The sequence below is a fragment of the Entelurus aequoreus genome, linkage group LG10 (genome assembly GCF_033978785.1).
Source record: "Entelurus aequoreus isolate RoL-2023_Sb linkage group LG10, RoL_Eaeq_v1.1, whole genome shotgun sequence".
NCBI lineage: Eukaryota > Metazoa > Chordata > Actinopteri > Syngnathiformes > Syngnathidae > Entelurus > Entelurus aequoreus.
Genome location: NC_084740.1, coordinates 32,274,429 through 32,297,964, shown reverse-complemented (window position 1 = coordinate 32,297,964; position 23,536 = coordinate 32,274,429). Strand labels below are relative to the sequence as shown.

General features: G+C 38.8%; 1 protein-coding gene across 1 annotated transcript; it reads left to right on the top strand.

Moving 5' to 3' along the window:
- The first annotated feature begins 48 nt into the window (after positions 1–48).
- Positions 49–21,981, top strand: LOC133658464 (cyclin-dependent kinase-like 1). Its single transcript, XM_062060539.1, has 10 exons — positions 49–357; positions 4,707–4,895; positions 6,288–6,409; positions 9,617–9,689; positions 11,711–11,801; positions 12,040–12,240; positions 12,315–12,397; positions 12,481–12,537; positions 13,882–14,034; positions 18,726–21,981. Exons 2-10 carry the CDS (start codon positions 4,728–4,730, stop codon positions 18,819–18,821), a joined length of 1,044 nt encoding a protein of 347 aa, XP_061916523.1. The 5' UTR covers positions 49–357; positions 4,707–4,727; the 3' UTR covers positions 18,822–21,981.
- The last annotated feature ends 1,555 nt before the right edge of the window (positions 21,982–23,536 follow it).

Genomic DNA, 23,536 nt, shown 5'->3' with positions numbered 1-23,536 from the left:
TAGTTCCGGCGAACGTGTCACTCATTAGTGAACAAAGTGCGTAAAAGAGCGTCGTGAATTGCAGCCTTGCGCCTACGTAGGTGTTCTTGCGTTGTCACCAGGATGCAGCGTAAACGTCCTCCTGGCCGAGGCGCCATTTATTTGTCACTTTGTCAATGTTGACGCCGACGTTTCACCACCGAAGACCCTTCTTAAAAGTGGTGTGGGTTTTTTTGCGCATTGTGTTGTTGTGACCGTGGTGTGTTTCCCGGGTGAGGACGAGAAAGACTCCCCTGGACGTCCTGCCTAACTCGGGAGGAGTTTTGAAGACTTTTGGCTGCTGATTTGTCAATTAAGTACTTGTCAGGTTGTGGACAGGTGAGTGCACCTGACATTTAGTTTTTTTGTCTTTAGGATTTTCATAAATAGTTGTCCAATTATTATCTTATTATATAGTCTTCCATGAGATATTTTTTATAAGACCTCAACTTTGGAACATATTTCTATATAACTGTGCTTATTATGGCAACGGAACGTAATTTGAGCGATACTCTTTGTTTTCACTGTAATTAATTCATGATTATTTTGTTGATTTGATTGTGCCTTTTTATCTTTAAAGCAGCTGAATTCTCAATTGATTTAAAGTTTTCCACCACAAACACATTCCACTCATCCTGGACATTGAAGCAAAAATGTTTGCAACTTCCAAAAATTCACGTTTTTTCCAGAGTTCCCCATTTTTTTCGTAATATTTATTCTTTATTAAAAAGTGTTACTACTTCCACATTTGTCAACCGATTCAAATTGTTCCAAAGTCCAAACGCATTTTTTAATTTTAGCTTATTTTACAATATGCACCTCAGAGTCAAATATTTTAATTTATGCATGCTAAATGCTATCACGTTAACGTTAGCATGCTAGCTAATTTAGCCTAAAGTACAGGTAGAGACCTCAGAATCAAATATTCTATTACAAAACCCAAAACCAGTGAAGTTGGCACGTTGTGTAAATCGTAAATAAAAACAGAATACAATGATTTGCAAATCCTTTTCGACCTATATTCAACTGAATAGACTGCAAAGACAAGATATTTAACGTTCGAACAGAGAAACGTTGTTATTTTTTGCAAACATTAGCTCATTTGGAATTTGATGCCTGCAACATGGTTAAAAAAAGCTGGCACAAGTGGCAAAAAAGACTGAGAAAGTTGAGAAATGGTCATCAAACACTTATCCACAGGTGACCAGGCTAATCGGGAACAGGTGGGTGCCACGATTTGGGTATAAAAGCAGCTTCCATGAAATGCTCAGTCATTCACAAACAAGGATGGGGCGAGGGTCTCCACTTTGTGAATTGTCCAACAGTTTAAGAACAACATTTCTCAACGAGCTATTGCAAGGAATTTAGGGATTTCACCATGTACGGTTCGTAATATCAACAAAATGTTCAGAGAATCTGGAGGAATCTGGAAAGAAATCGCTGCTAAATGTTATCACGTTAAAGTTAGCATGCCAGTTAATTTAGCTTAATATCCAGGTAGAGACCTCAGAGTCAAATATTCTACTATTTCACGCATGCTAACTGTTAGCATGTTAATGCTAATTTTACAGGTATACACCTCAGAGTCAAATATTTTGCTATTTCACACACACTAACTTGACTGATTAAAATCGTTCCGAAGTCTATCCGCTCATTGCTAATTTTAGTCAATTGCAAGCATGCTAGTAATTGGGGGAGACCTGGGACATGTGTGTGTCTCTTCACTGCCTTTGAAGATGACACTACGCAACAGAAACTTAATTTTAAAGTTTAGCGGGATGAAATATGGCTGCACAAGTTGTAAAGGAATTAATGTCAAAATTTGCATTATCTGTTCTTTGCCAAGTTTTTTAGCTATCGAGTGAGTTTACATTGGAGTTCCCCGGGACCCTTTTTATTCCCCATTGACTACCTTTTATAATGGCCATTTTTTTTATATCAATCAAAGTTTACTTATATAGACCTTAATCAAAGATGTCTCAAAGGGCTGCACAAGCCACAACGACATCCCACATCAGGGCAAGAAAAAACTCAACCCAATGGGAACAACGAGAAGCCTTTGAAATGACTGAATTAATTCATATTTAGTAAAACATACCATACCATACCATACCAACTTTATTTATAAAGCCCTTTAAAAACAACTACAGTTGAAAAACAAAGGGCTGTACACAACAAAGAAATAAAGGCAAAGGACAGACTAAAAAATAACATTTAAAACAGAAGTAAAATACACATTAAAAAAGTAAATACAAAATTACCCTAAGAACAATTTTTTTTAGATAAAAAGCAGTTAAAAGTTAAAAACAGTTAAAAAAGTTAAAAGTTAAAAACAGTTTAAAGTCTCATGCTGGGTTAAAAGCCAGTGAATAAAAATGGGTTTTAAAGAAGGGTCTTAAAAATAGCCAAAGAAGGAAGGGGCCTGTCTCACATGGAGTGGAAGATCATTCCAGAGTTTGGGGCCCGCAACAGAGAAGGCTCTGTCCCCCCTGAGCTTACGCTTGGATTTGGGTACCTCCAGGATCAGCTGACCTGAGGGACCGGGTGGGGGCATAGAGGTGGAGCAGCTCAGAGAGGTAAGGTGGGGCAAGACCATGTAAGGATTTAAAAACAAGTAAGATAATTTTAAAATGGACTCTAAAAGACACAGGCAGCCAGTGGAGGGAGGCTAAAACAGGAGTAATGTGCTCTCTTTTTCTTGTGTTTGTTAAAAGTCGGGCAGCTGCATTTTGGACCAGCTGCAGACGTGAGAAGGAGGACTGACTACCGTAATTTCCGGACTATAAGCCGCTACTTTTTCCCCTCGTTCTGGTCCCTGCGGCTTATACAAGGGTGCGGCTTATTTACGGCCTGTTCTTCTCCGACACCGACGAAGAGGATTTGGGTGGTTTTAGTACGCCGGAGGAAGACGATGACACAATGATTAAAGACTGACTTTTCATATACCGGTAGGCTGGTTATTTTGATAACGTACAGGCGAGCACTTTGTATTACTTTGCACCGTTGTATTATTTGTACTCTGCACGAATGCTGTTCGCCATGTCAAAGATGTGAAAGTTTGATTGAATGATTGAAATATTTATAGTTAATAAATGGGACGCTTTGCGTTCCCAAACAGTCATCTCTGTCCCGACAATCCCCTCCGTGGTAGCAGGAACCCCTATATACTACGCTAATTACACATCAAAACCCTGCGGCTTATAGTCGGGTGCGGCTTATATATGGAGCTATCTGTATTTTCCCCTAAATTTAGCTGGTGCGGCTTATAGTCAGGTGCGGCTTATAGTCCGGAAATTACGGTAATTCCAAAATATAAAGCGTTACAGTAATCCAGCCGGGATGTAATAAAGGCATGGATTACTGTCTCAAACTGTCGCCTAGAAAGAAGGTTTTTAACCTTAGCCAGCTGACGTAAATAAAAAAAGCTGGCTTTCACCACTGTGCCAATCTGACGGTCCAATTTAAAATCACTGTCAATACGAAAACCCAGGTTGGTGATAATGGGCTTAATGTACAAAGCCAAGGGGCCAAAGTCTACAGGGGGAAGCTCACAGGTACCACTAGGTCCAAACACTATTACTTCTGTCTTCTTTTCATTGAAGTTTAAGAAGTTTAGGGCCATCCAGGCGTTGATGTCATCAAGACAAGCAAGTAATGGTTGTATTGAAGAGGCATGATTTTTCTTTAACGGAAAATAAATTTGTGTGTCATCAGCGTAACAATGAAAACAAATACCATGCTTTCTTAGGATTGAGCCCAGGGGAAGTAAATAAATAGAAAAGAGCAGTGGTCCTAAAACTGAGCCCTGTGGGACCCCACATGTTAAGGGAGCAACAGAAGATTCAGAACCAGCAACATTTACGGAGAAGGTCCTGTTAGTCAAATATGACTTCAGCCAACTCAGGGCAGTACCACAGATGCCCACTTGATGTTGTAGGCGGCTAATTAAAATATTATGGTCCACCGTATCAAATGCTGCTGTTAGATCGAGTAAAACTAAAATCACATGATCACCTAAGTCTGTTGCTCGAAAGATGTCATTAAAAACCCTTACTAATGCTGACTCTGTACTATGGAGGGGTTTAAACCCAGACTGACAGACTTCTAAAATATCAGAGTCCTCTAAAAAAGTGTTTAACTGGGTAAAAACAATCTTCTCCAAGATTTTTGAGAGAAAGGGCAGCTTAGAAATGGGTCTAAAATGGGCTAAAACTGAACTGTCCAGTTCACACAAAACACACAAAAGTACAGAAAATTGTACCTGTAACGATTCTCATGCATTGGTAATTGTTAGCCATCCCTGTTCGTTTCATTATAATGTATTTGTGGAAGTCGCTTCCTAGCAGTTCCACTGAAGACATGGCACAAGAGTCCAGCATGCAGGTTTAAAAAGGTTTTTAATGATAATATTTTTGAGTAATCCGTTTCCCTCCCAGAACGTGACTTTTCAGTCCTCCTTCTTCTCCTGCACCCGGCCGCTCACTGTTAAAGACAACAGATGATTAGATTCACACGTACCACCTGTGCAATCTAATCATCTGCCAGCTGTGTCTCGCCGTCAGCACATGCCAAGCCCCCGTCAGAGGGCGCTCTGTTTTCAGCACCATGGACAGAGGCTGTGACCTTTGCTCCTGCAAGCGCACTGATCACACTCCCTTTCCACAGTATTATTCTTTGGTTCCTCGAAGGTGTCAGCGAGCCAATGACCGATGGAGAAATATGAGAAACTGGCCAAAATTGGAGAAGGTTCTTACGGCGTGGTGTTCAAATGCAGGAACAGAGACACGGACCAGATAGTTGCCATCAAGAAGTTTGTGGAATCTGAAGACGATCCAGTCATTAAGAAAATTGCATTGAGGGAAATACGAATGCTGAAGGTGAGCGAGCTAGCATACGCAAATGGCTAAAATGGCATTTGCGTATGCAAACTATAGTACCACCTATTGCTTTAATAGATACCATATTTTCCGGACCATAGGACGCACCGGATTATAAGGCGCACTGCCGATGAATGGTCTATTTTTGATCTTTTTTCATATATTAGGCGCGTTAAAGGAGTCATATTATTATTAGTTTTTTTCTAAAATTTAAAACACTTCCTTGTGGTCTACATCAGTGGTTCTCAACCTTTTTTCAGTGATGTACCCCCTGTGAAAATTGTTTTAATTCAAGTACCCCCTAATCAGAGCAAAGCATTTTTGGTTGAAAAAAAGAGATAAAGAAGTAAAATACAGCACTGTCATCAGTTTCTGATTTATTAAATTGTATAACAGTGCAAAATATTGCTCATTTGTAGTGGTCTTTCTTGAACTATTTGGAAAAAAATATAGGTTTTTATTTATATTTATAAAGGATTTTTGAATTGATGCTATTTTTAGAATATTAAAAAAAAATCTCACGTACCCCTTGGCATACCTTCAAGTACCCCCACGGGTACGCGTACCCCCATTTGAGAACCACTGGTCTACATAGCATGTAATGGTGGTTCTTTGGTCAAAATGTTGCATAGATTATGTTTTACAGAGCATTTTCAGGCCGCTTTCTGACAGTCGCTTCCGGATGCGCCGTTTTGTGGGCAGTCTTAGTTACGTGGCTCACCTTCGGCAGCGTCTTCTCCCCGTCATATTTGTTGTAGCGGTGTAGCGTGCGAGGACGGGAGTGGAAGAAGTGTCAAAAGATGGAGCTAACTGTTTTAATGACATTCAGACTTTACTTAAATCCATAACGGAGGTACCAGAAGGTAAGAAAAGTTGCTTTTGCATATTATTACAAAAAAACCCGGCAGATATTATGTCTTACCTTATACACACACCATAATAATACTCATATGTTTAATGCACCGACAATCCATCAAGCGGTGCGGCTTCATAGCTCACCAAAGTCGTACTAAAACATTTTGATAGATTTTTGAGCGCTGTGTGTAATGTTCTATATTTTCAATGGAACATTTGAAATGTTGGTGTTTACTTGAGACCCATCATAGTGCAGCCTACACGTATCTCTTATGTTTGACTGCAATCTACTGGTTACTCTTATCATTACACCATTTACCAATTAAAATAGCTTCGAGGTGGGTAAGCTCAACCAAACGTATTCCTTATATTAGGCGCAGCAGGTTATAAGGCGCACTGTCGGGTTTTGAGGGGGAAAAAAGATTTTAAGTGCGCCTTATAGTCCGGAAAATACGGTACTTGGAAATATAAATATATTTTCCACCTCAATGATGTTGTCGATCATCACCGACATTGTGTCCTCTTGTCCTCCTGCAGCAGCTGAAACACATCAATCTGGTCAACCTGCTGGAGGTCTTCCGCAGGAAACGCCGCCTCCACCTGGTCTTTGAGTTCTGCGAGCAGACGGTCCTCAACGAGCTGGAAAAACACCCACGGGGGTGAGTGCCATGTCACCTGCTGCACTCTCTCTCACCTGCTGAGATGTTCTCTGGAGAGACCACTTGTTGTTCCAGCTCCAATTAAGGAATTTGGTCAAGCGTATGACAAAATTATCCAAATTGCCAACAAAGACGAGGTTGTAATATCGTTAAACAGATCTGTATATTCCAGGGGGTTCTTTTTATTCCAGGTGTTTTTTCCACTTAGAGATCCATAATGAAAATTCTGATTTTGGGGATATTCTTTCATATTTGAACAGACCGATGTACAGTAGATATGTTATGAAGTTATATAAACATGTAAAGAAAAACAGCCTGCATGCCAGCTGCGTGCTATATGTGACAAAGTGTATTATTATTAGTGCTATTAGTAATAACCTTTCAACGTTTCTCGTCTTTTTACTCTTATTTTACTTTTTCTGTTGTTTATTAGTCATATTTTTTAATTAAATTTTTAGAACGTCCCGCAAATGTTAGGGATGGATACCGAATTCAATCCATTTATAGGCACAATTCCGTCGGTACTACCGGGTATAGATTCACGTAAAATCAACAGGTTCCATATTTCCATACCTTTGTTGCTCATGACGACGTCTGGTTGCAGACCGGCTCAAACATTTGGCGAGGAAACAAGCCCTCAAACAGCACTCAGCGCGGACTCAGCAAACTGCCTTTAGTTACTGTTGCAATCGTCAATGCCATCAAAGAAAATATGCATGATAGAAAACCCTCAAATGTTTTTTCCAAAATGCGCTAGCTTGATGCTAATTTTCATTGGTTTGGCTATGTACATGCTACTAATTAGTGTTTGTGATTTTACATGGCCATTTCAACACCTCCGAATTAGGAAATCAAAACTACAACTAAGGCTTCGTTCAAACTGCAGGTCAATTTCGATTTTTGTATCTGACAGTAGGGACGCCGTGGACGTCATTGTGTCCTCGGGCAAAACACTTCACCCACATTGCTGCCAGTGCCACTCACACTGGTGCATGAATGGGAATTCATTTTTGGTAGTGGTCAACGGGCCATAGGTGCAAACTAGCAGCCACGCTGCCGTCAGTCTACCGCAGAGACGCTGTTGCTACAAATGTAGCTTACCACCAAAAAGTGTGAATGTAGAGTGATTGAATGATGGCTTCTCAGTTCTCTGTGAAGCAGAGTGTCTAGAAAAGCGGTATACAACATTTATTTATTATTGTTATTATTATACATTTTTTTCAATGTCTTTGTGAACAGTGCAATATCAATTTTTTCAAATCTGACCCAGACCTTTTTTGAATGTGGATATACAGTAAATCGGATATGTATCTAATAGGGGTGTAAAAAAAAATTGATTGTGTTATGAATTGCGATTCATATATGTAACGATTCTTAGTCAATTCAAAGAAATTAAAAATCGATCAAAACAAAATGTATACATACTTAGACTTAGACTTCCTTTTTATTGCCATTCAAATTTGAACTTTACAGCACAGATAAGAACGAAATGTTGTTACATAAACTCATGGTATGTATATACAGTATATATATAATATATGATGTACATAATTATTTAACAAAAGAGATGTTTTGGATACTTCTCTTGTTGCCTTATTTGTATTTGAGTTTATTAAATGTTTGGGTAGAATTCAATTAAACAAAACCAGTTTTCTTTTAAGTAATATAGACATTTCTTGGAGCTGTTTGTTTATTTTATGGAGTAATGTAGTTAATCATAGAACTGGCTCCCAGTGTTATTTAAAATCGTTTTAAATCGAGAATCAATTCTGGATCGAATCGCTACCCCAAGAGTCGAATTGAATCATGTGGTGCCTAAAGATTCACAGCCCTATTATCCAATGCGACTGCGGTCTGAATGCTATGGCCGCTTTCATCCGACCAATACCATGTTTACTTCCGTAAACACTGCAGCACATGTGATGTCATGAAGTCTGAAGTCTTGTGCATGTGGGTGAGATTGCGTTCACATTAGACATCGCATTTTTTTTTAAAATATTTCATAAAAATGTTGGATTTAATGAAAAAATCTGAATTGGGCATCCTACAATGTAGTGTGAACATAGCCCTAGATGTGTGCTACAACCAAGCAGCTGTATATTGTACTTATTACACACAATAAGTGCAAGTACGTGGCGAAGTTGGTAGAGTGGCCGTGCCAGCAATCGGAGGGTTGCTGGTTACTGAGGTACAATCCCCACCTTCTACCATCCTAGTCACGTCCGTTGTGTCCTTGGGCAAGACACTTCACCCTTGCTCCTAATGGGTGCTGGTTAGCGCCTTGCATGGCAGCTCCCGCCATCAGTGTGTGAATGTGTGTGTGAATGGGTGAATGTGGAAATACTATCAAAGCGCTTGTAGGTAGAAAAGCGCTATACAAGTATAACCCATTTATTTATTTATAATATTTATAGTATAAACACTTTGTAGGGCGCAACGTACGACTAGATTGGCACATTCAACTTAATGGCAAAGACTACTTCCTAGCTAGGCAACACACTGCCTATACACCACTGCCAGCTAATGTCTTGGAATTGCAACTGCTTGCAAAGTCTACTATATAATACTTGCAAATGAGACTCAGAAATGTAATAAGAAAACAGGATACAACAACTAGATAGCACAGGTATCATAAACGGCTCATTTTTAAATGTTCCATTAAAAATAATTAGGATTTATTTGCACACACCAAAATCCCACACATTGGTACTGTATTGGCTCAAATGTGAAAGGTACCCATCCCTACACTTGACCCTATAAGCTCCAAGTGGGATGTTTCCAACTTTCCATCAGTCTTGAATGCAGCACGATACTTTCTAAAGCAGACACTACACACCCTGCTGAGTCATCCTCCTGTCTGAAGGTCATCTAGCGTCAGTGAAACTAATGAAAGTGGCACCGTAAGTTGATCATGTTTGCAATCTGCACACCTGTTCTTTTCTTGGCGCTCCGCTTGTGTAAACCAACGTCACAAAAGAGACAGATCAGCTGTTTGAGGCCATGCGACCTTTTTTTCCCCACAAGGCCGTGCAACAGAAACTGTAGCCTCCCCTGGAAACAAAGCCGCTGTTACCCAGAGAGACGGGGCCCGAGGGTCACCGTGGCGACATGGTGTGGCACTGCGCGTCTTTTTTTTAAAATGCCAGCACAAATGGAAAGCCGTGTTTCTCATGAGGTCATAAATGATGTTCCTTGTTTTCTCCGCAGGGTTCCTGAGGCTCAGCTTAAGAGCATTGTATGGCAGACGCTGCAGGCGGTCAACTTTTGCCACAAACACAATGTCAGTACAACTTTGTTTGCGAATACTATACACTCAAATACTTTGTTTATATTTACCACTGTTTTTTTTGTTGTTGTTTTTTACACATGCACATAAATATTTAAAGACGGCAAAAATGTCTGTATTGTCTATATTTGATTTATTACCTTCACTGTGTTCGTTGGGGTTTGCCTGTTTGTTTGTTAGTTATTAATCCCTGAACTCTGGCTGACAGGGTCCCGAAGCTTTTCCCATTACATTAGCAACGTAACTCAAAAAGTTATGGGTGGATTTTGATTAAACTTTCAGGAAATGTCTCAAATGGGAACAAGTGATTACCAGATTTTTCGGACTATAAGTCGCAGTTTTTTTCATAGTTTGGCCGAGGGTGCGACTTATATTCAGGAGCGACTTATGTGTGAAATTATTAACACATTACCGTAAAATATCAAATAATATTATTTAGCTAATTCACGTAAGAGACTAGACGTATAAGATTTCATGGGATTTAGCGATTAGGAGTGACAGATTGTTTGGTAAACGTATAGCATGTTCTATATGTTATAGTTATTTGAATGACTCTTACCATAATATGTTACTTTAACATACCAGGCACGCTCTCAGTTGGTTATTTATGCCTCATATAACGTACACTTATTCAGCCTGTTGTTCACTATTCTTTATTTATTTAAAATTGCCTTTCAAATGTCTATTCTTGGTGTTGGGTTTTATCAAATAAATTTCCCCAAAAAATGCGACTTATACTCCAGTGCGATTTATGTTTTTTTCCTTCTTTATTATGCAATTTCGGCAGGTGCGACTTATACTCCGAAAAATCCGGTACATTCGGGATTTTGGATTCAGGATTTTTTTTAAAGGTCTATGCTCTCCACGTGCTTTTCTGATTATTTATGTGTTTGTTATTATTAGGCCATCATGCCTGTTTACAAAAAAGCAAAGAAAATAAAAAGCATCATTGCAACATACAGTATATTACCCAATCCCACACACTAGAATAGCTAAAATACATGATAATGTACAAGCTGAAAAATCAAGATGGCCCCAAATTCAAAATGGTTGCTAACCTGTGTATAGTGGCCACCTTTGCTGTTTTCTTTGAGTGGTTGCTATAAGCAGGTTTGACTGTATTTGATTACTTAACAGTTAGAAACGTATCTTAGTATAAATAGTAACGGTTTAGTTTATTTAAGTACAGCACATGTTTACACAATTCATCCATCCATCCATCCATCCATCCATCCATCCATCCATCCATCCATCTTCTTCCGCTTATCCGAAGTCTGGTTGCGGGGGCAGCAGCCTAAGTAGAGCAGCCCAGCATTTCTAAAAAGTGGTATACCCCCAACCCAATAATCATAGTTTAACGTTCAGTGCTCAACAAATACTTTTAATTGTAAAAGCAAATAATGAAGATGGGAAGAAGGAGAGGGATATAAATATATTAATCATAAATAAATAAATTAAAGGAAAATTAAAAAAAAGCAACCCCAGACAGATGTCATCATAAAACCACGGAACAGCTGCATTCCTGAATGGCCTTAGAGATATATAACCAACAAGCACACCAAAAGCTCATCAACCACCCACATCCCAGTTGTTTCAATCAGGGTTAGTTTGGAGATCAGTTTCTCCTACATATCTCTAAAAGGTACCTCAAAACTTTGCAGAAAAAACATTCAATGTCCGCCCAATCTTCTCAGAATACAGAACATCTTTAATCCAGCAGGTGTGGCAAGGAGGCGCTGTTGCCTTCCTATGAGCCTTCTAGCCAACAAAGTAGTGACTGCTAAAATGTTATTTTTGGATTTGCTAAAAGTAGATGACTGAGATATTTGAATTTTTTTTTTTTTTTTTAAGTGACGCAATAATTATTTCCCCTAGTAATTGATTACATTCATTAAAGCATAATTCCGTTTGTCATTCAACTACTTTTTTGGCAAAATAACAACTATAATAAATTACTTTTTAAAATCAATTTTCCAAACAGAGATTTTGCGTGACGTGTTTTGTGTGTGTCACAGTGCATCCACCGTGACGTCAAGCCTGAGAACATCCTCCTCACCAAAAGCGGCGTCATCAAGTTGTGCGACTTTGGCTTCGCTCGCATACTAAGTAGGTCCTTTATGCGTGTGTGTGTGCCCTTTTATTGTGCATTAATCACCACTAATGACTTATTCAGAGCAGCCTCCTTACTTTCAATGCTTCACATCAAGCCAATTAGTGCGTCTCTTCCTGCACTGTTGACCCCTCCTGTTTTGGGTTTTGGTTTTGTGTTGCCATACATGTAGTCTCTCCTCCATAGTGTTGTAATTTAGTGCATGCAGCACACGTGTCTGTCTCCTGTGCTCAGCTGGACCAGAGGACGACTACACGGACTACGTAGCGACCCGCTGGTACCGGGCTCCAGAGCTCCTGGTCGGGGACACTCAGTACGGGCCCCCAGTGGACGTTTGGGCGCTGGGATGCGTCTTTGCCGAGCTGCTGAACGGAAGTCCGCTCTGGCCCGGGAAGTCTGACGTGGACCAGCTCTACCTCATACGCAAAACCCTCGGTACGACACTACCCATTCCCAGAAGTGCCTCCACAAATGTACCTGCTGCTTCATGAAAGTCCTCTTACTTCCAGGGGACCTCATTCCTCGTCACCAGCAGGTGTTCCGGTCTAATGTGTTCTTTAGTGGAGTCAGTATTCCTGACCCTGACACCACGGTATGATTCCCCATCCTCACTGAGGCTTTGTTTCTCCAAAAAGACGTCAGTGTTGATGCTCGGTCTAATTTTTGCTCGTATAGGAAACTTTGGAAAAACGATTCTCCAGTGTGTCACCACAGGCTCTCCAAGTTATGAAGGTGTGCTGAAGCTTTTATTATTAAACATTTTACTCCTTGGTGTTCCTCTCCGAGGGATTCGTTTAAGCGAGACCCAGTCTTATATAATAGAATGTATGAGAAAATCCATAAGATGTCTTGCAGGATCTCATTAGATCAGTGGTTCTCAAACTTTTTTCACCAAGTACCACCATAATAATCAACATTAAAATACAGTAGTGTAATAGGCCTAAGCCAGGGGTGTCCAAAGTGCGGCCCGGGGGTAATTTTTTAACGGCCCCACGGCACATTCTAAAAATACGATGAAAAAAAAATAAAAAACATAAAAAGTGGTATAAAAGAGCAAAAATTTGAAATGTAACAAGAAAATGTTGCATTATTTACTCTAATAACACAAAGCTGCCATGTAGGCTGTTTCTTTCTTTAAAAAAATAATAATGAATCAAAATCAATCTCATTAGGAATTATTGACATATTCAAGGCTCCATTTACTTCACATTAAATATTCCACTTTGAGATATTTTGGGGGAAAATGTTGCATATTTTTTGGTTGCCATTTAAAAAACTACGTTTTTTAAAGAAGAAACAAAAAACATAAACAACAATAAAACGTATAATTGACGGATGGATCTGAAGTTGATCTTGAGACTATTGTGGTAAAAGTTTAAAGACTTCAACTTTACTGAGCAGTACCATTTTGGATCCCCAATAATTTCAGTGGGACTTTTTTTTTTTTAAGTGTCATTGCTCAAAAAAATAATGAATTAAAATCAATGTTGTTGTGAGTTATTGACCTTTTTAAGACTCCAAATATTATATAATCTCCAATATTCCACTTTAACATTTTATTGGGGGAAAATATTGCATATTTTGTGTTTTTTTTTCCATAAAAAAACACGATTTTCCTTGACAAAAATGGCATACAACTTAAATCTTTAAACGCGTTTTATTGACAGATAGACCTAATGTTGATCTAGAGATTTAAACCTTGAATAATAATAATGATACTAAAAAATCACACATTTGTAATATTTTTTTTGACCAAAACCTTTTGGGGTCCCCGGGATCAAGTCTGAGTGGAGGCCTAAATGTATCTTTTTTATCAAAATGGCCCCCGCTTGCTTTGATTTTTCAGTGTGCGGCCCTCAGTGGAAAAAGTTGGCCTAAGCATTCATTAAAACGAGTATATTTAATATTTTGGCCACTGTAACACTACACACAGTTTGAACAGTAACACTGTGTTTAAATATAGGAAAATGAAACATTGTACTTTAAGGGATTCTTTGGCGTACCACAGTTTGAAAGTCACTGCATTAGATGTTGCAAGTATACTGTGTTCTTAAATGTCCCTCCACGCCTGCACAGTTGTGCCTGGTGATGGACCCGTCCCTTAGGCTCTCCTGCGAAGAGCTGCTGGAGATGCCCTACATCCACAACGACGGGGGGTCCGGCTGGGCCCGAGAGGGGGAACGTCCCGCGAGGCGCCACGATAAAGGACCCCGCCGCAGACAGACCGGGGTGAGTGTGAGGCCGTACACTTCTACTCTCAATCATTATTCCCTAAGAGCATAACTGCTTAAGTTGGGGCCCTAAGCAGAATTTTATTTGAAGCCCCTCCACCCTATAAGCATTTTTCACACTTTTTTATTTATGTGAAATGATTTTTATACTTTTTCCATCAAACTTGAATTAAATTGGATGCATGTTTTGTACTGAAACAAAATAATGGGAAATTAATTGTTCAATGATTTATTTTGTGTGTGCAAAATAACAAAATTAACACAATCAAAGCTAGTGCTGTCAAACAATACATTTTTCAAATTAAATGAATCACACTTTTAAATTCAATTAATCCCGGATAATCACAGTTGCTACAAATGCGTCATTTAACTTATCTGTGGTACTTTTGTTGACAACAATGCCGCCTTTCAGGTAACTATCCGCAATTAAGTATAAGGAGCATGAGTGGTCAAAATAAACTGCGTGATTAGTCTGTGTTTATACAGTGGAACCTTGATTTACAAACTTAATTGGTTGGTAAATCGAAAAGTTTGTATAATGAAGCAAATTTCTCCGTAAGAAACAACGTAAATATGAATAATGGGTTCCGGCCTCGATAAAAGTCCATATTTTAGTGAAGGTTTGTACACTTTGACCACAACATAAAGTGCTTTACAGTACTGTATATCAAACAAACATAAGGATGTGATGAATTAACTATCTCTTTATTAACAAGCTAAAGCGACGACAAGCTGCTGTCCTCTGTATGCGCTGCTCTGCTAAAACCCGCACACACAGAGAAGTCCCTTTGCTGCTCTCACAAACGATCAGAAATCACAAAAATCCAGATCTTAAACAACCATATTGCTACAATAACAAACATTTAAAAAAAGTAAAAACAACTTATATGACCATATTTTCGGGACCGCACCCTTTAAAACATTTTTTAAAAATACCATATCAGCTGCACGGGACTATAAGCCGCAGATATATTCAATAATTCAAGGAGCTTTATTTGTCACACATGTACGATACGAAATTTGGACTGTGAAATGAGTTATTTGCACAGAAAGGTTTTATAAATGTTTATTTGCATACCTTTTAATTGTTTCCAAACGGTGCCTGTAACACGGCAGTAAAACGTCTGATCAAACAAAACAGAAGTCATCGTCGTGGACCCACTAGCTGCGGAATAACGCCACAGTGACGTTTTGGTGAATTTACTGAGGAATTTGTGAAACTGAAACGATACAAAAACATGCCGTTTTAAGTGAATAATACTAACACAGGCACTCGTAAATGTGTTAGCATATTAGCTCATGCTAACGACGCTAGCTTCATTACATTACGATAGCACGTACAAATATGCATGAAAACACAGACGTCACACTTGCAACGGTTTAGTAAGTAAGAATGTTTTATTTATATTGTAAAATTTACAAACGTTGTTTGGAGTGATGAATGAAGAATCCATATGAGTAAAAACGCTATGGACGACTAGGAGACCAAACGGCACTTCTACTTTCGGTACTAAGCTTTAAAAAGCAGGAAACACTTGTAGGCATTCACCTAGCAGCACTTGAGCAAACCCGTCCAAAAGATGACGCCACACACCATTTAAGTATATTTGCATGAGTTTAATGAAAACTATTTGCTTCACGGCCGTCAGCGTAGAAAAATCCATAAATTAGCAGCACCATTTTTTTATGCCGCAGGGTCCGAAGCGTGGGAAAAAAAGTAGTTGCTTATAGTCCAAAGACCACTCATGAGCTGCACCTCATGAGGAGAGAAAGGAGCAAACAGAGTGGCGGGGGGGTGGCGTGTGTGTGTGTGCTCTTGGAAGAGGCGCCGCTGAATGAGAGTTAGTGTCTTCTCCTGCGCTGTGAAATAAGTCCGCTTCGGCATCTTTTTCTAGAAAAGTCCATTCTCATCCGAATGAAAAACTTGTTGTGGTACGAAGCCAGCTTCCTCAATCGCTTCAGTATGAGCAAGCACAAAATGGCTGCCAGCCATTTTGTGCTTTTAGTGTACACGCTAAAAGGGCCTGAACCCAAAAGTTCCAAATAGAGGGGTTCATAAATCGAGGTTCCACAGTACATGACTCATGCAATATTTTTTGTGATTAATCACGAGTTAACTTGTTAAATTTGACAACCTAATGAAAACATCCATTGGCATATCTTGCTGACACATCTCTGCTTATAATGTCTAGCACTAATGACACGTGCCAATGAATATCATGGGGACATTTGCCATTACATTCTTATATGTGACATAGCAGGAATGTGCTAGGAATACGTTTGTGGAGAAATTTCATATAAAGCACCCTGTCATTCATTAATTGTCATTTTACATGCTCGTATTTATGCAAAACGGGCCCCCCACCCTACGGATCACATAAAGCAGGGGTGTCAAACACATTTTAGCTCAGGGGGCGCATGGTGGAAAATCTATTCCCAAGTGAGCCATAATGGTAAAATCATGGCATGATAACTTAAACATAAAGACAACTCCAGGTTGTTTTATTTGTTTTACTTTGGCCAAAAATAGAACAAGCACATTCTGAAAATGTACAAATCACAAATAATCCTCTGGACAAAACACTTCAAGTTTGTTGAAAATTCCAAGGAAATCGGTGCAGCTTCAAAAACACAATGAGCTTAGACTTTGTCTGTGTATCTACAAAGCCAGGATTACACTTTAAGTCACAGTCTTTCTGGGATCGACCAAAAAACACAACATGTACACTCTTCGAGGTATCAAATACCTTCTTTGTCATGTCCACGTACCACTCCAGTGCTAAATCAACAAACCGTAAGAAACAGAGGTAAAAACTAGAGATGTCCGATAATGACTTTTTTGCCGATATTCGATATTCCGATATTTTTCAACTATTAATTACCGATTCCGATATCAACCGATAGCGATATACAGGTGTACGGTCGTGGAATTAACACATTATTATGCCTAATTTTTTTGTGATGCCCTGCTGGATTCATTAAACAATGTAACAAGGTTTTCCAAAATAAGAGAACAACTTCAACTCAAATTATGGAAAAAAGTGCCAACATGGCACTGCCATATTTATTATTGAAGTCACAAAGTGCATTATTTTTTTTAACATGCCTCAAAACAGCAGCTTGGAATGTGGGACATGCTCTCCCTGAGATAATCCTGATACCCACTACAACTATGGGAAATACTATACTTTGACTTTCACAAAGTCTAAGTCTAAGTCTAAGAAAGTGCATTATTCTTTATTTTTTTTAAACATGCCTCAAAACAACAGCTACAAAAACAATGAAGGCACACAGCTTCAGTCCAGAGTATACTAGAGTCATAAAGTAAACAATAACATAGTCATCCTTTAGTGCAAGACTGCCTGGTATACTATATAACAGGGAATTATAAACTGTCCTCAATCTGCCCTGCTCTAACGTATTTGTATGAGTAACACAAATGTGCTGCAAGCTAGTGGTGAGTGCTTGAAGTGGCCTAGCAGTCAGCCGGAGCTTCTGAAATGCTGCATTGAGACAGGGCACCTCCGTTCACTGCAAGCTGCAAAGTGTGCGCCATGCAGGGCAGACTAGCCACACCAAACTCCACCGTAGCTTTTGCCATACTGCGTGCGTTGTCCCTGACCACAACGTGGGCTTTCGCCCTAGGGTCGTTTTTGTTGTATTTTAGTTTTTTCTCGGCGGAGTCTTTAAGCGACAACTGTGTGGTACTACTTTTTTCCGGTGTTTGCTTTTCATCCATCTTCCGCTTGTATTCATCGTGTATCTCCTTAGGATTCTTGAAGAGGTGGAAGATCAAATTGCTTGTATAAAAGGAAGACGTCTTGGTTCCTCCTCGCATAACCAACTTTTTGCAGTCATTGCAAATTGCCAGTTTTTATCTGTCGAACACACTTTAAAATAATCCCAAACCATAGACATGGTGTCGTTAGTCAGTCACCGAGCGAGCTCCTTGTTAGCCACGGCTACAGCACCGGCAACAACACACTCTTGTTGTTGTTGTTATGCTCCGCTCGCGGCGGTTTGATGAGGTCATCAAGCGTCGCCAGTAAACCTCTCATGCTGCAGTCGTCAACTCCTGTGTTGTGTGTGGGAGAGGGGAGAGGGGAGGGGCTGCTGACTGGGTTTATATCCGTTTTTACCGGATATGTACAGCTCCGTACAACAGCCTTTCAAAAAGTCATTAATTTTACTTATTAAAACCGATACCGATAATTTCCGATATTACATTTTAAAGCATTTATCGGCCGATAATATCAGCAGGCCGATGTTATCGGACATCTCTAGTAAAAACTATTCAAAAGGGTTAAGTTCACTTTTCTCGCGTATGACCGAGACATTTTGGGGGAGTAAGGGTGGCAAATGACTGTGTTTGAACCAGAAGACATAAAACGGCAGGTTTTAAGTTTGATGTGGGTCGAGGAGGAGGAGCCACAGTCACCCTTTACTGTGTACCTCTTGCTTGGCCTAGGTATAAACCGTTTGCTTGCCTAAAATAATTGCTATTGAGACATCCAGTGGACACATTTAGAAAAAAAACGCAAATTTTTATACTATGCAAACTCATCACGCGGGCCGGATAAAACTTGTTTGCGGGCCGTACGTTTGACACCCTTGGCATATAGGTAGGGGCAGGCCCTGCCTGTTCATCAATATCATCCAATAATTAAGAACTGTATCTGTGTCCTGCAGGCCCAGTACTTGCCACAGTTAACAAACAGCAACATGTCACCTGCGCCAGACGTCAAGAAGCCGGCGAAGCACAGATATCACCTGCCCAACATTTAACGAATGACGAGCCAGCCGGCCCCCATAAACCTTGTGGCCGAGGACGCACCTTCTTCTCGCTGGTATCACTGAACACTAGAGATGGAATGGTTTATGACAAAAATCTAAAGCGTTCGTTTGAGCTGACATCGTTTCGAAGTGCGTGTGTTGCTCGGATAACGTGTTTTTTCTTTGTGTTACTCATTAGTTTGGAGCAGGGGTCACCAACGCGGTGCCCGCGGGCACCAGGTAGCCCGTAAGGACCAGATGAGTAGCCCGCTGGCCTGTTCTAATAATAGCTCAAATAGCAGCATTTACCAGTGAGCTGCCTCTATTTTTTAAATGTTATTTATTTACTAGCAAGCTGGTCTCGCTTTGCTCGACATTTTTAATTCTAAGAGAGACAAAACTCAAATAGAATTTGAAAATCCAAGAAAATATTTTAAAGACTTGGTCTTCACTAACTGACAAAGAAACAGATAACAGATTTGGTGTCCAGTTCAAAGTGTGACATGATTTATTTAAAAATTTGAGAGTTGACTTTTGTATTTTACATGAGTTATTATTTGTACAAACATGGTGCAAAGTAATTCATGATTTGTTAAAAAATGTTAGTGGCTAGCTAGTTAAAATGGGATATTGTGATTTCACAAGACTGTCTTAGAAGTGATCATTTGAAAATGTTCAATTTGAAAAATGTGCACTTAGAGAAAATATAAAAATAAAGTGTTGTATATTGATATTTATCTGTTTCTATATATATTTATTGTGATAAATCATTAAGATGATCAGTGTTTCCACAAAGATAAATATCATTAATTATTAATAATAACATAGAGTTAAAGGTAAATTGAGCAAATTGGCTATTTCTGGCAATTTATTTAAGTGTGTATCAAACTGGTAGCCCTTCGCATTAATCAGTACCCAAGAAGTAGCCCTTGGTTTCAAAAAGGTTGGTGACCCCTGGTTTGGAGCGTGTACGTGTAGATCTGATCATACGGAATCACAGAACTAGCCAATAAAAACAAAATCTACTGTTAAACAAGAAAAATCATGGAAATGAGCATAAATGTGATTGAAATGCTGTCATTGTGAGGACAGGGAACATTTGTCTGGGGAAATTGTGTGTCCGGGGCCCGCTCATCCCTGAATCACCTCCTAAGTCTGTGAACACGCTAATGCTAGCCAGGACAACCCATACACCCGCAATACATCTCTTCTGCTTGTGTTGTTGTGGACGAGACCACCGATGCAAGTTCATTGTAAAGACAGGATGGCGTTTTTTTACATTTCAAAACAGCCACCAGTAATCAAAAATTTAGCAGGAACTGCACTTTTTTGTGGAATTTTGCATATCGTTCACAATCATTAGGAGAGACAAGAACACTTTTTTTTGGAGACATTGGCTCAGACGGAAGCCGAGAGAGTGAGGTGAAAGTGACTTGAAGCTGCGAAATGTGGGATTTGAAGCCATGCTATTTCGACATAAATGGAGTGCTTACCCAAATAACCCGGAAACATTGTCCCCGGCCAACTGGACCAAGCACACAACTGTCCATCGAGTGAGTCACACTTGATATTGATCGTGATACACACAGCACGTCATGCGCGTTATTACAACTACAATACATATGCTGTCAAGCTAACTGTGTACAAACAAAACATGAAATGTGGGCTAACACTTTACAGATGCTGTAATATGATTGTTCATGTTTTTTCAGTCAGTAATAATAATAATAATAATACCTGGGATTTATATAGCGCTTTTCTAAGTACCCAAAGTCGCTTTACATGTTAAAAACCCATCATTCATTCACACCTGGTGGTGGTAAGCTACTTTCGTAGCCACAGCTGCCCTGGGGTAGACTGACGGAAGCGTGGCTGCCAATTTGCGCCTACGGCCCCTCCGACCACCACCTATCATTCATTCAACATTCATTCACCGGTGTGAGTGGCACCGGGGGCAAGGGTGAAGTGTCCCGCCCAAGGACACAACGGCATGGTAAGAGGCGGGGAGCGAACCTGCAACCCTCAGGTTTCTGACACGGGCGCTCTACCCACTACGCCATGCCGCCCAGTAAATATTGGAGTCTTAACACTTTGTGTTGTGCATTACAAACTCAAACGCATTTCGTGCTGACGTAGAAGCTGGCTTATCTCTTTCCGTAGTTCGCTTTTACGGCTAATACCGATGCACGCCGATGTGTTACTACTCTAGAAAAATAGTTCCTCAGCGTTCGTTCTTACAATAACAATGTCGGTACAGCTTGGTTATTATACAGGTTACGGAACGTAAATAAAGTATTGTTGACGGTTTTTGAATGCATTTTTTAAAGTGATTTAAACGTAGAATAGATTGCTCCCATTAGCTATATTAGAACGAGATGATTTTTACATGATAGAATGCAAAAGAAAAAACACTTGTCTCTCATAACGGTTGTGAACGATAGGCAACATTTAAAAAAAAAAGTGCAGTTCCCCTTTAAGAACAGCAGCACACTTCCAGCGCTGTGTGCAACGTCCTGTCTGACTGCGCTAACAAAATAAAGGTTTCAAAAAAGTATATTTCTTTAAAGTACTCATTGGCACATTTATGTTACAAAATGATTATGCTTTTATTTAAAATACTTTTCCAAATTGTCCAATCATGTATCAATAAATGTTAGGATTTTTGCATTTAAATAAATATTTTTGTTTTGATATAAACAAAAGTGCTGATAAAGGTTGTGCTTCGTGTTATGTATATAATGTGCTTATAAAGATTGTACTCTAACCTTTTTTTACATTAATTTAAGAGTCAGAGCTGTAGGAGCCATTTTCTAAGTTTTATTTCATAAGATATTTTTGTAAGAACCACAACTGATAAAGGAGTAATGGTTGATTACTGGGAAATATGGTATTCTGCGGTGTCAAAAAAGAACAAGGTACACCGAAAACCGTGTCACGTAACCGTATTAAGATCTGAACCGTGGATTTGTGAACTGTTCCACCCCTACTGAACACACCTCACCTGGCACTGGAGTTCTGATGCTAGCAGCATTGTTTTAGAACAGGGGTGTCCAAACTATTTTTACTGAGGGCCAAACACTGAAAAATGAAAGCATGCGGGGGCCATTTTAATATTTTTCAAAACAGGGCGCCGCTTAATTTTGGTGAATCTTAAAGGTCCTAAGGAACCAAAAGGGTCTCAGTCATTAAAGTCTTAAAGATAAGTCATATATATATATATATATATATATATATATATATATATATATATATATATATATATATATATATATATATATATATATATATATATATATATATATATATATATATATATATATATATATATATGTATATATTTATATATATTTATATATATATATATATATATATATATATATATGTATATATATATATATATATTTTTTTTTTAAATTAATTAATAATTTTGTATTTTTTATTTTACTTTCATTGCTTAAAGGAGAACTGCACTTTTTATAGAATTTTGCCTTGTTCACAATCATTATGAAATATATGACGATGGATGTTTTTTTTAATATACATCCTAAATATTAAATAAATGCGATCAAAAGTCTGCTTACAATGGAGCCGCTCTATTCTTCCTTTTATGCCCTTTAAAAAACATCCAAACACCTCCTTTAAGGTTTTATATACATGATGTAAGTATATATGCAATGTAGTAACAGGGACATTTATAATAACATTTAACGTAAGACTATATTGGCACATTCAACTTAATGGCAAAGACTACTTCCTAGCTAGGCAACACACTGCCTATACACCACTGCCAGCTAATGTCTTGGAATTGCAACTGCATGCAAAGTCTACTATATAATACTTGCAAATGAGATTCAGAAATGTATTAAGAAAACAGGATACAACAACTACATAGCACAGGGATCAAAAACGTCTCAGTTTTAAATGTTCCATTAAAAATAATTAGGATTTATTTGCACACACCAAAGTCCCACACATTGGTACTGTATTGGCTCAAATGTGAAAGGTACCCATCCCTACACTTGATCCCAAACACCTCCATTAAGGTTTTATATACATTAAGTATATATGCAATGTAGTAACAGGGACATTTATAATAACATTTAATATTTATGTATTTTGATCATTTTAAGCACATTTTAAGCATTAATTTAAAAAACACATCACAACGTTCGCTTTTTTTCCTCCACAACATCACTGATTATTACTCACTGCAGTCTTTATGAGAGCCAACAAACATAATAAAACACCACTTACTGTACAATGTCTGCTGTCATTAGGATGTTCATTAATTCCCATTTAGATGAAGAATGACTCATAATCTTTGCAAAGAAAACCGGGTCGGAACCAAACGTCTTTTTGTGTCGTTCTCACCATTTCCAAGTGTAAATTGGCTGTCAAAGTGTACCAACTTGTTGGGATACATCCTCATCCTTCTACTATCCAGATGAGTGGCATGATTTATGATTTACAATAAAGTTTGACAAGCGAGGAAGCAGCTGATCAGTCGATAATGGCAACATTGGCACGCAAGCTCGTGATCGCGGCGCCGCTATGAATAGTTTGTCTGCGTTAGCGCTCATAATAACAATATCACTAATACTTGGTTAATATTCAAGTCATGAAGGTAGACTTGAATATTAAGTCTACCTTATATATATATATATATATATATATATATATATATATATATATATATATATATATATATATATATATATATATATATA